The sequence below is a fragment of the Crinia signifera genome, chromosome 3 (assembly GCF_055691185.1).
Source record: "Crinia signifera chromosome 3, ASM5569118v1, whole genome shotgun sequence".
NCBI classification, from domain to species: domain Eukaryota; kingdom Metazoa; phylum Chordata; class Amphibia; order Anura; family Myobatrachidae; genus Crinia; species Crinia signifera.
The window spans coordinates 290415727-290432511 of NC_139219.1; the positions used below are offsets into that span (position 1 = coordinate 290415727).

The 16785-nt window shown below is 45.2% G+C and overlaps 1 protein-coding gene across 2 annotated transcripts in view; it reads left to right on the forward strand.

The window, feature by feature from the left end:
* Positions 1-16785, forward strand: part of UGGT1 (UDP-glucose glycoprotein glucosyltransferase 1) — a 75463-nt gene that overhangs the window by 53011 nt on the left and 5667 nt on the right. For both annotated transcript variants that reach the window (XM_083178434.1, XM_083178435.1), the window contains 13 exons: positions 47-142; positions 1403-1505; positions 1595-1674; positions 3299-3488; positions 4494-4652; positions 5423-5508; positions 5918-6002; positions 6416-6504; positions 8384-8488; positions 11432-11516; positions 12009-12191; positions 16134-16294; positions 16474-16588. In XM_083178434.1, coding sequence (XP_083034560.1) covers positions 47-142; positions 1403-1505; positions 1595-1674; positions 3299-3488; positions 4494-4652; positions 5423-5508; positions 5918-6002; positions 6416-6504; positions 8384-8488; positions 11432-11516; positions 12009-12191; positions 16134-16294; positions 16474-16588 — 1537 coding nt within the window. The remainder of the gene's footprint in view (positions 1-46; positions 143-1402; positions 1506-1594; positions 1675-3298; positions 3489-4493; positions 4653-5422; positions 5509-5917; positions 6003-6415; positions 6505-8383; positions 8489-11431; positions 11517-12008; positions 12192-16133; positions 16295-16473; positions 16589-16785) is intronic.

Sequence of the window (16785 nt, forward strand, 5' to 3'; positions counted from 1 at the left end):
TATATTAGTACTGTGTATATCAACAGGATCCCTTCTCTTTCTGTAGTGCCAGCGATCTGGTCATGAGGGTGGATTCTCTGTTATCCTCCCAACCCAAAGGCGAAGGGAGGACCGATTACCAGCTAACTGATGATCAGCACAGGTGAGATGTTGTGTGCAGATACAGCAGCTATGGTATTCGCATGAGTAAGGATTTTAAGACCGGGGAAAGACACCTCCCATGCGGATGGTGCCCCTCTCTTCCTTGCCCGGCACCCGCCAGAACATTCCTGCTGGCGGAGAGGGACTCTATGAGACTGGGACACGCGTGTATCTCATACGTGTCCCAGTATCTTGGCGGCTGGGCGGCGTGACCCTGCCCGTCTCCACTTCAGGGAGACGGGCAGGGTTGGGGGGGGGCGGCAATGGCTGCGGCGAGCTCCGTCGGAATGGGGCGCGCGCGTCTCGTTTGTGCGCACCCCCCCCCTTCCGACGGCTGTCGATGGAATTGCCAGCCCCTGCAAAGAGGAGGCCGGCTCCACCTGTAATTGTCTGTTTTCCAGTGTTTGGTAGCAAATGTTCCATCCTCATTTGCGCCCATAAATTATTAGATTTTTGTTCCAACCAGATAAATTGGACAGATAAATCTATAGGTATGTCCCCAGTCTTAAGGGGCCTACACGCATTCTGGCTGATACTAGATCCCTCAGCACACAGCGAGGTGTCGGCGCTGTGTGCTGAGCGATCTGTCAGGGCCAGTGTTCTCCAGTAAGAACGATGGCCCTGCCCCGTGATATTACTAGATATATCCAACATGCTGGATATTAATCGCTATGCCCTTACACACACAGCGATTTAGAGCCATTTTCCAAACGATCTGGTGAGATTGCTGAGAAAATGCCCCTAAATCGCCCATCCAAAACCAGGCGATAATGCTTGTGATTGAATACTGAAACGGCGAATCTCTGTCGTTTTATCACGTGCCAAAAATTTTTGTTGAGATTGAATACCCCGCCTCAATGCTAGACAGGTTTATATTGAAAAGCTACAATTACTGTCCAGGTTTTAAGGATATCCATGCATGAGTACACGTGATTTAACTAGTTCCTCATTCATTTTGATTAACCTTCTGGTCTTGAGCATGAACATTCTTAAAACGTGGACAGTAATGGATTTGTAAGCCCCATTATCCAATAAGTTACAGAAATAAGTCAGTTTTTGCTGATGTACACCCAAACATGATCAGCAAGTGTTTCCTTACAGTTACTGTGAGGAGCCCTGCTAAACATCTGATCATTACAAAAAAAAAAAAAGATTTTATGTGAACGATGCTATAATTGACTTAATTATTACTGTTTATTTGTGTACATGGACTATGGTTGTAGGATATGTATTAATCAGTCTTTACATCTTATTTCTCAAGTGTCATTAAAGTGAGACCCAAGGAAGGGATGATGTACTTTGAAGTTGTGGCTATTGTAGATCCCGTGACTAAGGCAGCGCAGAGGCTGGCTCCCTTACTACAGGTACGTCATCTGCATGAGCACCGTAAGGAGCGCATCCTTGTCTTTGTCTCATTGAAGATTTAACTAAATCCTGACTTTTGCCGTTACAGGTTTTCAGTGAAATCATAAATATGAATTTACGAGTGTTTATGAATTGCCAGCCCAAGTTGTCAGAAATGCCTCTAAAGAGGTAAGAAAAAATGGCTGTCATATGATAGAGGGTTCTTGTTTTAATGAATATGATGGCATTCTAGACTATGGAGTATATTCAATGCCGCCGTCGAGGTGGTTTGTATGGCGAGGATGGCTTGTTTTTGGAGAAACGCTGAAAACAACCCATCCTTGCCGTCTAACCCCCCCACCGGCCGATTGCCGTATTGTATGTTCTCTGGAACGGCGAGGTTTGCCACGAATGCAGCGAGCCTTCTGAGTATAGCGCTGAGCCTCGCCGTATCAACCATGCTGAAAAGAACCATTAAGATGGAAACGGCACGCGTTTTTACTACTGCACCTGTGTCGCCATGGTCTTCCTATGGCGGCTGCAGTGATGATTTAATTTCAAAGTAATTGACAGGTAGCATTTTGGAGGGAGTGGCAGCTCAGACACAGCCCCTTTTTGGGTGGCGTGTCACAGCTTTCGGCTGCTATTCGGTATGCACTTCGTGTCCCCTGCATCTTATTGCCACCCAAAGTTACTCAGTAGGTAGATGATCTACTGATGTGCTTCAGGGGTTGCGTATTTGTACACAAGCGGTGGATCTGAGATGCCTCCAGTGGGCGTTTTAATACAATCCTGACGGCTGCAACATTTGCATATATTCGCACAGCTGCTGTGTACTGAATCATAACTGCCAAGTGTATGCTTCCATCTTTGATTTCGGCACAAAGGCCTTATGGACATTTTGTACACACCGCCCGCACAAATGCGCCACCCCCTCGTTCGCCGAGCTCCCAGGCATGGCTGCGAGTGGATGTTTAGCATAAATAATAATTTGACTGTTGGCTGGAGATCATCAATCTGGCTCAAAATCATTCGATGGTCGACGACCATTGAATGATTTTGCCCCCACACCCAAGGCTGCGGATGGATATTTATGCTAAACATCCATTCGCAGCCATGTGGGGGAACTCTACGGATGAGGGGGTGGCGGGCGTTTGCAGCTTTGTGTGTGGTCCAGAATAAGGTCCTATATCTGCTATAGAGGGGAGTTAAAATGAAGTTGTCACGTTTACCTGTTACATAAGCCCCACTCAGTAAATTGCGCACTCTCCATGCTTCCCTTTTTCAAAATATCCGGTCTTATGTTCTTCATCCCATGTAGTGCTGCGTAAACCAAAAATAAAGCCCCCCCCCCCCCCCCCCCCAATAGGTAAATCTAATATGGAAAGCATATGGGAATGTGTAGAGTGACCGCTTGGAAATACGTTGATGCTACTGTGCAGCACCGGGGACTTTATGTAGTAACTGACTGCACTGTTACTGCATTGTAGAGGCGCTGGGGGAATAGGCAGTGACGCATCATTGGCCTTGGCTGTTGGAAGTAATGAGCCCTTTTTGGTATATAACTTTCCAGATCATTGCTGGTAACTCGACCCAGGATGAACCGCTTTGCTCCTTCAAGCTGTTTCTAAACCACAAATCAGTTGAGGCTTAGCAACTGTGGAGATGTAGTTCAGCAACCGATGGAATGAGCAAAAGTTCCCATGTTACCACTCCTAAGCAATTAGGTCGACTTGTGGAGTTCTGTTAAAAGTTTTTACTGCTCGTCTAGTGTCTTGTTGTAATATTATAATTTCTCTATATTACCCATTAGCTTCTACCGATACGTCCTGGAGCCTGAGGTTGTATTCACCTCCGACCATAAATTAGCGCCGGGTCCTATTGCCAAGTTTTTAGATATGCCTCAGTCCCCTCTCTTCACTCTGAATTTGAACACCCCTGACAGCTGGATGGTGGAGTCAGTGCGGACCCCGTATGACCTGGACAATATCTACTTAGAGGAGGTAATGTTCCTGCCATGCTCACTAGGTGGCGCTTGCAGAGGGATTTGCCTTTCATTGGAACAGTTTTGTTCATAGTAATAAAAATGATCCCCGTTATTATTACAAAACACAGAAAGTCATCCTCTTGTCCTAACTCATTTCTCACTGCGGGAACATTATAACAGCTGCAGTATGATGGATTATACAACCTATCTTGTTACAACTTACTCTTCTAATTAAAAAATGCAATCCCATAATAATATTATGTAAGGGAAATACCTCCCAAGATGGCTAATGGGTAGCAGAGGCAGCCATGTTTGGTGTGGCGGAATATTGAGTCTATACATTCACTAGAGCCGTTACTGTGGAGTGCATCGTGACCTAATCTGTCTTGGTGATGCCGAAATGGGTGCCGGACGCTGTCCCCACAGTCAGGATCCCGACTGTCAAAACGCCGTCAGCCGGGTGCCTGAGGCCACCCGCTATTTTCCCTCATGGGGGCCAACGACCCCCATAGAGGGAGAATAGAATAGGTGGCTCGCGTAGCGAGCCACCATGCCCGCAGCGTGGCGAGTGCAGCGAGCCAGCAAGGGGCTTTGTTGCGCTCACCATGCTGTCTGAGTCCGGGCAGTCAGGATCCCGATGTCGTTCTAATGACTGTCAGGATCCCAAATGACGGAACCCTATACCACATCCGCCACAACTCCTAGTGAACGGGTCTGTATTCTGCTCCCATATCCCAGGAAAGTGAAAGAACGCTGCACTAACATGCTGCATATGTGTCTGGCATCTGCATTGAATGTGGATGTGATCTGAGCCAGTGTTGCTCGTCTGTAACCGTGGACAGTTCTCGCCAGATGCTGATGGCCACGATCATTAAGCATTGGCGATATGAAGACATAACCGAACAGTGGCGCCATCTACCATTGCCTTCACATCCCTTGACTCCTGGCAATTCAGTGTACATTGGATGTCGTTGTATAATTTTGTCCCCTGATTAACCCTTTGTCTTATGCCTGGTTACAGGTGGACAGCATTGTAGCTGCGGAGTTTGAGCTGGAGTATCTGTTATTGGAAGGTCATTGTTTTGATGTTTCTACTGGACAGCCACCACGAGGACTTCAGTTCACTTTGGGGACAGTCACCAATCCTGTGATTGTGGACACCATCGTCATGGCTAACCTTGTACGTTGCATGATAACGTTGCTAAGCTGTTCTAAAAGACGAGCGCATTAATATCTCTTTATACTCTGAGGCCAGTGATACAACTGTAATGGCTGCTGATCAGAATAGGGACGTCCTATCCTCCCGTAAATGTTAAACCCTCATCAACTGCTTTGTCGGGGGTTTAAAAAAAGTGTTCTAATATAATGATACATGTATTCCATTGCCTAATGTTTGCTTTGAAACATATATGGATATCTGTTTTTTTTCCCTTCTTAAGAATAATCGGTACTTATGTATTATCTGGGCTCCCATGTTAAATGCACCCCATATTTTCATACCCCTACTATCCAACTACGCATGGAGTTGATTTTATATAGTGTGGCGAGCGCAGCGAGCCACCGTGCCCGAAGCGTGGCGAGCGCAGCGAGCCCCGCGAGGGGATGCGGTCTCATAAGAAAAACGGGAGCCCAGATATTACATAAGTACCGAATAATCAACTGACTGATCTGTGACCGATGCGGTCTCTGTACACAGCCTCTAGGACCCACAAAGATGTTCCAAAATATGAGAAGTTGCCCATAGCAACATATCAACTTCTACCTAGCCTTTATCAAATGCATTCTATATAATTAAGCTGGTTTTTGTGGGTGACTTCTCCGCCTGTCCTAGAATGTTTGCCACATCTCCCCCATAGTCTTGTATAGTTTTGTTTCTGTAATGATTGTATACACAACAGGACACAGTGCTGTAATCGTAGACTTATACCTGATCCCCCTCTTCATGCATAGGGTTATTTCCAGCTAAAAGCCAAGCCAGGTGCTTGGGTTCTTCGTCTTCGGAAAGGCCGTTCAGAGGATATATATAATATATACAGGTAAAACTCTGGTTCTATAAAATAACATCACATTTATTTAAACAGCTTAGAAGGGTATCCTATTATCCTTCCTTAAAAAATTGGTAGCAAAATTTTTTTCCCCACAATGTTTCACCATTTTTTTTTTTGTTACTCTATCGGGCTATCCTATTGGAGAACACTGAAAATGGGTCTGCTTTTAGGAATATGCTTTGGTACCTGAGGCAGGTGAAGCAAATCCCAGACAAGCCCTGGCTCATACTAATAGGATAGCCTTGAGCAACGCTATTACCTGTAATCGCAGGCAATAGGATATTGCCCTAATTGATAATGGCCCTATATAAATCAAGAAATTGTAATTATAAATCAAATATAAGGCACAATTTCTGTATTATGTCTTTCAATGTTGGTTATGTCTTTTGTTTCGTAGTCATGATGGCGCAGACTCGGCTCCTGAAGACAAAGAAGTGGTTGTCGTCCTTAATGATTTTAGGAGCAAAACAATAAAAGTCAAAGTGAGTGATCTGCCCAGACACCATATGAACTGGTCATAAATAGACATTAAAAAAGGCCTTTATATATAAAAGAATATGCTGCGCTATATAAGAAACTGTCAATAAATATAAAGCAGTAGAAGCTGTAACCGAAAATATGAATGAAGTTTATTTTGGTTCCTGCAGGTGGCGCTGCTGCTGTGTGTGATCACCATTATTATGTTAGCTAGCACTCCAGAGTGTTGGTACATTAATGCCAATTTAAATGGGTTATTTATGCTCTTAGCCCTTCCTTGTGTTTTACAAGTTGTATGTAATATAATAACCAGTCGCTTTCATCACAAATACACAGTTTTCAGCTTGGCTTTAGCAATGAAGATTTACATACATATATTTTGAAAGAAAGTGGTACATATATTTTTTTCTTTTTTCAGGTTCAGAAAAAATCAGACAAGATGGCTGAAGACCTCCTCAGTGATGGGACCAATGAAAATGAATCTGGATTTTGGGAATCCATCAAATGGTAATGTTACAGAGGACATGATTTGGGTACATTACATTGCGTACAATACAGATTTGTCTGCCCAGTATACTGTATTTGGTGCCCCCGTAAAGCCATCTTATAAGTAAATGCAGCCCTGTGCCCCTGCTTTGACAGGAACGCATGCAGTAATTCCCAGTTTGTTATGTATGTACAGATGGAGAGGGACTTATCTACCCAGGGGATGGCGATGGCGACGCCAGCCGCCATTCCCTGCCCCGCGCCATCTGTATGCCGGAAGGGGAATCGCGCGCACGTCCCCTTCCGACGGTGCTGCCGGCGGTCGCCCGGTGTCTACACCGGGTCCCCGCACCCCCCGAAGCCCCCTGAAGCGGGAGGCGGACAGGATTGCCAGATTCGCCAGCAACAATAAGACCCGCTACATCTGTATGTAGTGGTTATGTTTACTAGACATACATTACCCATAATTTGGTTTAGAATGTGATCATTATTAAGGTCCTACATCCTTTAAACCAGGCATGTCCAACGTTGGCCCTCCAGATGTTGTGAAACTACACATCCCAGCATGCTTTGACACAGTTTTGCTATTAGAGAATGCTAAAACTATTGCAAAGCATGCTGGGATGTGTAGTTTCACAACATCTGGAGGGCCAACGTTGGACATGCTTGCTTTAAACAAAGGAGCGATTACAAAATAATCGCATAAACCAGTGGTTCTCAAACTCTGTCTTCGGGACCCCACACAGTTCACGGTTCCCAGGTCACCCGACAGGTGCATATTCATTACTCACTGACACATTTAAAAGATCCACAGGTGGAGCTGATTATTTCTGTGAGGAAACCTGCAAAACCTGCACTGTGTGGGGTCCTGAGGACCGACTTTGAGAACCTGTGTATAAACTCAGTGTCTGCTGAAAATCCAGGGTATATTTACTGATGGGATGTTTCTATGGGAAACCAATCATATATTATGTTGCTTATTTATTTAGCACCTTCTAGAAGATAATAAGTAGAATCTGATGGTTGCCCTTAGCAACATCCCATCTTCAATAGAACTCCCATAGTAGTACATAAACAGCTAACACTCTCTGTACTAGTGTCATATGTATTCCTCCTCCATGTGTATTTAACCCGTTGACTTTTCCCACTCCTCCTTTGCTAATTGATAGGATATAGGATGTTCTGTGTTACTTCATAGGACATTGCCTGTGAGCAGGAAGTGTCCGAACTGCTACATTGCACTACATTGTGCCTAATATAAGAAAGGCTATATACATTGGGCCATATTCAATGCCGCCGGCGAGGGGGTTTCATGTTAGGGATCACTGAAAACAAGCGATCCTCGACATTTAACCCCTGCGACGACCACTCACCCTATTCTACGTTCTGGAGGAATCCTCGCTGTCAGAGGACGGCAAGAATTCCCCCAAACGGATAATTCAGAGGGCCCACAGCATTTCACCATGAGCCTCGCTGTTTTAGAGGCCGCACACGAGGTTTTCCCATCGCTACATAAAGTTGAATACTGACCCTGCAATCTGTGACCGTGAGCAGTCAGCATTGCTCCCTGACGCAGCTCGCAAAAGTCATTGAATACACCCCGTTGTATCATTTGGTGTTGGTCTTAAGGGGCCGATACATTGATTCCCCTATCTGATTCTCCATTCATCAGCAGAATCCAACATATTCTAAATCCTGGACTTGACAATCCCCATAATTTTTGGGTCGATGAATTGAGGATTTCCAACATGTTGGATCTGTTTTTGCAGTCATCGGCAAAGCCCAGATTTAGATTAGGCTGTTGGTGTATGGGCTCCTGTACATTTAAGAAGCCACTGAGACACACAGACGTGGCTTGTTATTTAATATATGGCAATTTCTGTGTCTTCTCTCTCATCAGGGGGCTCTCGGGAGGTCAGAAACCGGAGGAGGTGAAACATGAGAAGGAGGATGTTCTAAATATCTTCTCCTTGGCCTCTGGACACTTGTATGAGCGCTTCCTCAGGTAGGATCATACTACTTGTCCGTTACATGTGACTAGCAGCTAGACCGATCTAACATGTGGATGTACTCTGTCTGCTCACGCTGCATGTTTCTGTTGGCCCGCTGCCCATACTGCAGCATGTAGAACATGGTTTTGCCTATTTGCGGATCATCAGTACAATGTCCCTTTAATACTATTAATCTCACAGGATCCGTGTTTTCCTGCACTGCTCTCAGATTATTTATCAAAGACATATATTCATCAAAATACTTTAGTGAGATCTCCTTCATAAACCTCTGTTTCCAAGGGACACCCATATAAATAAATTATGTATGAATTGTGAAATTTACCCAGCTCCGGAAAGTATAGTTTTCCAGAACTCAACCATCCTATGGGCGACGTTCTGCTGTATATAACATCAAAGTTCGATTGCAGGTAATGCACTCCAGGAGATTTTTATAATAAATGTAGCTGGTGCAAGGCACATAAATGAATGAATAGAAAGCATGAAAACTGCCAGGGAGCAGTTGAAACAGCTGTCGGGTCAACAGCTGTCACCCCTTGCAACAATGTTTTTGCAATAAAATATTTTCTTTTTTTCACCTATCGCTGTGTGCTGGCTCCAATTCCTCTCCAAGAGGGGGGTATTTGCTTTATGCTGTATATAACATGAGTGGGATCCCTAGAACATGCAAGGTGAGGTGAGGTGATGTGCGAAGCGGTCCCTGTGCTGGAGCTTGCCACCTACAACTAATGGAATCACCTATTCAGTCTCCTTCGCACAAGCTCGCTAGGAGGGGATTTTATCGGAGCTCGAGTCCCATAAACTGACCTTTTAATAAACTAAAGATTTCTTGTTGCATGCTTTTTTTGGAGATAACCTCTTAATATTGGCATTACAGATATGTGGGGAGGGAAAATAAAAATTGTGCTCTGTGTCTATCATCAGCGCTAGAGAGGAATGAATACATTCATGCCAGGTTCCAACAGTCTCTGAGATTATAGAATTATATAGATGTATCCACAAAGAACTTTTTTTAGTAAAAACCAATGCATGTATAAGAATGTGTTCAAGTTAATGGCCTACATATGGGGGCAATACTGCTGAGCGATCTGAGCAATGTAGATCACTCAGATCGCACAGCACTGCACAGCGATGTGTCAGCGCTGTGTGCTTAGCGATCTGTAAGGGCCAGTGTTCTCCGGTGAGAACACTGGCTCTGCCTGGCGATCTGACTAGATTTAACCAGCATGCTGGATGTCAATTGTCATGCGATAGCGACACATGGCTATGGCCCCTACACATGGAGCGATGTAGGGGTATTTACTAAGCCAGTCTGATCTAGGGCCAGATGCACTAAGCTTCAAAAGTGATACAATGGAGAGTGATCAACAACCAGCCAATCAGCTCCTGCCTGACATGTCACAGAGGGGAAGATTTATTAAGCTCGGTGAAATGATAAACGGTCTGGTTTTTATCACTGGCCAATTTATTATTTATTTATTAACAGTTTCTTATATAGCGCAGCATATTCCGTTGCACTTTACAAAGGGGACAGTGATACAACAAAACAGGGTATTTACAGACAGTCAAAATGTAGGAGGGCCCTGCTCGCAAGCTTACAATCTATAGGGAAATAGGCATTGATACATAAGGATAGATACTGTATTCTTTATTGCATCGATTCCACCAGAATGCAAGATTCTATGACTGGTTCTGGAATTTGATTGGTTCTGGCCAATCAGCTCCTACCTCTGAAGTTACCGGCTTGGTTTTAAAAATGTCAGGTAGGAGCTGATTTGCCGGTGATAAAAAACAGACACTTTGGGTCAGATTCTCTAAGCTTCAAAAGGGATAAAATGGAGAGTGATAAACAGCCAGCCAATCAGCTCCTGCCTGCCATATCACAGACTCTGTTTGAAAAATGTCAAACAGGAGCTGATTGGCTGGCTGTTTATCACTCTCCATTTTATTACTTTTGTAGCTTAGAGAATCTGGCCCTATATCACTTCACTGAGCATAATAAATCTACCCCTGAGTTTGAAAAATGTCAGGCAGGAGCTGATTTACTGGTTGTTTATCACTCTCCATTTTATAATTTTTGAAGTTTAGTGCATCTGGCCCCTAATCAGATTGCTTGGAAAATATCCTGAAATTGCCCCATGTATAGGCCCTATTAGCATCCTACGTTCTACTAGGCTACAGAACTATTTATGTGGTACTTGTGTATTATCACGGCGCCCACGATATTAGTTTGCACTACATATAATCGCATCGCATGGCATACACCCGATGCACAGCGATGCGATTTTTGCCCCCTATACGATGTTTAATTGTATAAGCACCCTAATGGGGGCTTACAATGTTAAATGCACCGCCACGCCACCCCCACTATGAACGCCAACCCGAAGCATAGCGAGCACAGCGGTACGTGTCCTACGACCTTTTCATACCCCCACTATCCACGTCGGCGTGGAGTTGATTTTATATAGTGTGGCGAGCGCAGCGAGGCGACGCATATAACTTTACATGTATTACGCGTCCCCTCGCGGGCTCGCCGCGCTTCGGGTTGGCGTTGATAGTGGGGGTGCCGTTGGGGGTGCTTTTAACATACTAAGCACCCATCACGTTTAATTATGTTATAGGGGCCACTTTTAACATGGAAAAACCCATTAGGGTGCTTATACAATTTTAAATCGCATACTTTTGTATATGCGATACAATGGCATACAATGCGATGGTATACAATTTAAAATTGTATAACATCGCCTGCCATCGCGTAACATCGCATCGCATGCCTTATGGTCTGCGATGCGATGGGCGCCGTGCTATTACACAAGTACCATTTATGTTCTTGAATAACATCTTTGAAGCAACATGATTGTCTTTACAAGATGGAGTCTGCATGGGCAATTCTAGGTTCAGATCTGTCCGCTCCATATTTACTGTTCTGCTTTTAACAGGATAATGATGTTGTCCGTGCTGAAGAATACGCAGACCCCAGTCAAGTTCTGGTTTTTGAAAAATTACCTATCCCCTACCTTTAAGGTTAGTATATGTGGTCTGTTCAGCTATGGAATAGTCATCAGTTGCCGGGTCAGGTGTGGAGTTTTCTGTGCAGCTGTAAATCCGGTCCATGCGGCATAAATCCGCTCGTTGTTTCCCTGAACGCCACATTTTTGCTGATTTTAGTACATTTCCACATAATACCATCAACTCTTAGTATATTTCCTTAAAAAAGGGGGTTATTATAAGAAACAGGGTTTTATTGTAGGTGTGCTACGTGATGCACCCTAGATTGTAACACCATAGGCATTAGTCTGCTATGACTTCTGTTAATAGGGGTAGACCACTGCTTTGTTAAATGTCATCATTTAGATGTAAAAATGCCCACGCTGCCCCCTACAAGTGCCACAAGAAATAATTATTCCTTGCCGCTTGTGTAAACCATCTCACACTGGGGCCGTTATTATTCTGAGATGAAAGGATTTCTGTGACCAATTTTCCACTTATCCGCATTAATTATTTTAACCCCTCCAGAACTTTATCCCTCACATGGCAGAGAAGTATAACTTCCAGTATGAACTGGTCCAGTACAAGTGGCCTCGCTGGCTGCACCAGCAGACCGAGAAACAGAGGATTATCTGGGGATACAAAATCCTCTTTCTGGATGTGCTTTTCCCTCTGGCAGTGGATAAAATCCTCTTTGTGGATGCTGACCAGGTAAGTGAAACTGAAAACGACATGTAGAGACTCAGTCCTCTGTGAATCAGTTTGTATATACAGCGCTTTACTGAAATTCTGTGGAATAAGGAATATACAGTATATCAATAGTGTTCATTCTGGCACCCGCCATCTTTGAAAACCCATGCAGTTCCTCTTCCCTGCCTGGGGTGTCGCTGTCTGCTGTAGTGCTTATAGGACAGTGTGGTCTGTATATCAACACTGATATGCAAAGCAGACCTGGCTACAAACACCACAGCAGACAGCGACACCCCAGGCAGGGAACAGGAACTGCATGGGTTTTTAAACATGGCTGGTGCTAGAATGAACACTAATCAACATTCTGGCAATGTTGACGTTTGACAGGTCAACATAACTTCCTTCACAAAACTTCAACATTTTTTACCACACACAAATGAGGCTGTGCCAAATGAGAACTGCGGCTACAGGGGCTAATTCAGTAGCGCTTACCGATCTGCGCATGCGACTATAGTTTAAGTAGTGATATCAGTGTGTGTGCTTGGGGGGGGGGGGTAACAGAGTGTATGCACAGCCGATTCGACCCTGAAAAATGGACAGCCTGCGACTGGCTTTATGGTTAGGCTGCACAGCCAGTGATATGCGTGCAGCAAAGCACACAATAGTGGTGTGCTTGCAAAATTTTGCAGGCACGTCACAGGGAGGAACCAGGCTTGCCCTGTGCTGGTTGTTCATGCCCCCAAGCCAATCGTCAAGTGCCGCACCCTGAACCTAGATAGAACAGAACTCTCAAAACTGAAAGTGGATAAATCAATGGGGCCAGATGGGATACATCCAAGGATACTAAAAGAGCTCAAAGGGGAGCTGGTAAAACCAATAACAGAATTATTCAACCAGTCACTAGCTACTGGAGTAATCCCAGAGGACTGGAAAACAGCCAATGTAGTCCCACTGCACAAAAATGGAAGCAAAGAAGAGGTAAGCAACTATCGACCAGTGAGCCTTACATCAGTAGTAGGGAAATTGATGGAAACACTCTAAAGGCCCCCACTTCCCCCTGAGCTTCCCCGGCTGCTCCCCGGGGGAGCTTGATTAGATTGGCACTTGATGTGCCATTTTTTACATGTGATAAATCGTCTCGATTTATCACATGTAAAAAACCCGGGGAGCAGGGGGGGGGCTACAGAGGTGGGAGCAGGGGAGCGGGGGACACGTCTGTGTCCCCCGCTGCGGGGGACAGCGTCGGTGCGAGGCGGTAGAGGCAGCAGGGGGGGCTGGGGACGCTGCGGGGGACACGTCTGTGTCCCCCGCTGCTGGGGACAGCGTCTGTGCGAGGCGGTAGAGGCAGCGGGGGGGGCTGGGGACGCTGCGGGGGACACGTCTGTGTCCCCCGCTGCTGGGGACAGCGTCTGTGCGAGGCGGTAGAGGCAGCAGGGGGGGCTGGGGACGCTGCGGGGGACACAGGCGGCAAAGAGCCGGGCAGGGGGAGCCGGCCGGGAGCTGTCAGTAATGAGTAAAAAAAAAAAGCCCATACAATGAATGGGCAGCCTGTGATTGGCTGCTGAGCGCTCTCTCAGCCAATTGCTGACTGGCTGAGAGAGCGCTCAGCCAATCACAGGCCGCCCATTCATTGTATGGGCTTTTTTTTTTTTATTCATTACTGACAGCTCCAGGCCGGCTCCCCCTGCCCGGCTCTATGCTGCCTGTGTCCCCCGCAGCGTCCCCTGCTCCCTCCACCGCTGCGCCGCCCCGCCCCACTAGGTCCCAAGTTGGGTGGTCGGACGTGCAGCAGGTCCGACCACCCGACGCAGATCCGATGCGCACGGGACCGCGCATCGGATCTGAGGGGACATCAAAACTAGCCGATTTTGGTCCGATTTCGGCCAGATCCGACTGATCTGGCTGAAATCTGACCAAAATCGGCTAGTGTATGGGGGCCTTTAAAAGAAAGAGTTGTAGAATATCTCAAAACCAGCAATTTACAGGATCCAAAACAGCATGGGTTTACTGGGGGAAGATCATGTCAAACAAATCTTATTGACTTTTTTGACTGGGTGACTAAAGTAATAGATCAAGGTGGGGCTGTAGATGTAGCTTATCTAGACTTTAGTAAGGCTTTTGAAACTGTCCCACATCGCAGACTGTTAAATAAACTTGAAAGCTTGGGATTGGATTCTAAGATAGTTGAATGGATAAGAGCATGGTTGCAGGACAGAAAACAGAGAGTTGTAGTAAACGGAGTACAGTCAAAGGAGGGAAAGGTTACAAGTGGAGTACCCCAGGGATCTGTATTTGGACCAGTGCTTTTTAATATCTTTATTGGTGATATTGCAAATGGAATTGAGGGTAAAATGTGCCTTTTTGCAGATGACACAAAGGTATGCAACAGGGTAGACACACCAGGAGGGGTAAAACAAATGATTGATGATCTAGGTAGATTAGAGGAATGGTCAAGAGCATGGAAACTACAGTTTAATGCCAAAAAAGGCAAAATCATGCACTTGGGTTGCAAAAATCCAAAGACTAAATATAGTATAAATGGCACTATAATGGAAACTACTGAGGAAGAGAGGGATCTAGGTGTCACTATTTCAGGGGACTTAAAGGCAGGTAGGCAATGTAACAAAGCAATGAAGAAGGCAAGTCAGATGCTTGGTTGCATAGGGAGAGGTATCAGCAGTAGAAAGAAAGAAGTAATAATGCCACTGTATAGGTCATTGGTACGACCTCATCTAGAGTATTGTGTTCAGTTCTGGAGGCCATATCTCCAGAAGGATATAAATACATTAGAGACTGTACAAAGAAGAGCAACTAAAATGGTGCATGGCCTACATCACAAAACATACCAGGAAAGACTAAAAGATCTTAATATGTATACTTTAGAGCAGAGAAGGGAAAGGGGGGACATGATAGAAACTTTCAAATATATCAAGGGTTTTAACAAGGTACAGGTGGGAGACATTCTTCACAGGAAGAGGAGCAGCAGAACACAAGGACATGCACTGAAACTAGAGGGAGGAAGATTCAGGGGAAATGTGAGGAAGAATTACTTCACAGAAAGAGTAGTAGATACGTGGAATAGCCTCCCATCAGAGGTGGTAGAGGCAAATACAGTAGTACAATTTAAACATGCTTGGGATAGGCATATTGATATCCTTACAAAAAAATAAGGATCAAATATGGTTTGAGGTAATATGTTTAAAAAAGGGGCAGACTAGATGGGCCAAGTGGTTCTTATCTGCCGTCAAATTCTATGTTTCTATAGCAATAGGAACCCCCAATATACTCAGACGCCTTGACAATTGGCCTGCGGGCTTCCCATATATTTGCAAATATATGTAACCAAGATGTCTAAACTATATTATCCTGTAGATTTACACAGTGTGCTGGGGCAAACAAAGTTTTTTATTTTTATTTATGCAATTCCCAAAACGATTACGAGTAGTGATGTCATCCTGTCTACATCCATGATGTCATGGTCCGTTCCTCTTATTGTAGATTGAAGCATTATATAACGTTGCTATGCAGAAGTTCTGCCGTGTATAAACTAAAGCTCCGTACACACAGAGCAATGTGATTGCTGAGCAATATTGGCTTAATATTGCTCAGCAATTATATTGCTCACTGTCCTGTTTTCTTCAGCGACCAGAGGTGGTGACTGATGAAAAGGAGACCCTGCCGGGGAAGCCGCAGGGAGAAACCGCTAATCGCCGGGAAGCTTCTGGTCGCGGGAGCACGCTCCCACTGACAGTTGTCCCATACACACAGGGATATGGTCGCTCAGCCACCGTATCCCTGGTGATTCCTGCTAGAATCGCACCGTGTGTATGGGGCTTAGGTCTGTCATTGGGAAACTGTGGACAGTTTGTGCCGATCATAGATATCCTACATATTGTATGAAATGTGTATTTATGTGAGGTGCGTTTGCCATCTGCTGTAGAACCTATATTCTTTTCTCCATAGATCGTACGCACTGATCTCAAGGAGTTGCGTGACTTCAACTTAGATGGCGCCCCATACGGATACACTCCGTTCTGTGAAAGCCGAAGGGAAATGGATGGCTACCGCTTCTGGCGGTCTGGTTACTGGGCTAGTCACTTGGCAGGACGAAAATACCACATAAGGTAACAATTTCATATTTCCAGGCTGGCGTTTAAGGCACTGCCCGGTATACTGCAGCATTAAGCATTTCTATGTTTGCGTAAAAAAGTTCAAAGGATTTTGTGCCTGGTGATTATTCACTGACGTATAAACCAAGGTCAGGGGCCAGTGGTTCTGTCTAAACTGACTGTTTTCTTCCTAGTGCTTTATATGTTGTGGACTTGAAGAAATTTAGGAAAATCGCTGCAGGTGACCGGCTTCGAGGACAATATCAGGGATTGAGCCAAGATCCCAATAGTCTTTCCAATCTCGACCAGGTGTGTACAATAGAATTAATATAACGGAATTAGTAGTAATGTGATCATTGCTTTGTACACACTGACTAGTTATCACTAGCTTGGGGACTAAAGGCGCCCATACATTAGGGAGACGGGGGAGGGACGCCGAGGCTGCAGGATAATAAAATAAATTCATACAAATGAATTTGCAGCTCTCAGCCGGTCAGTGGTTGTCC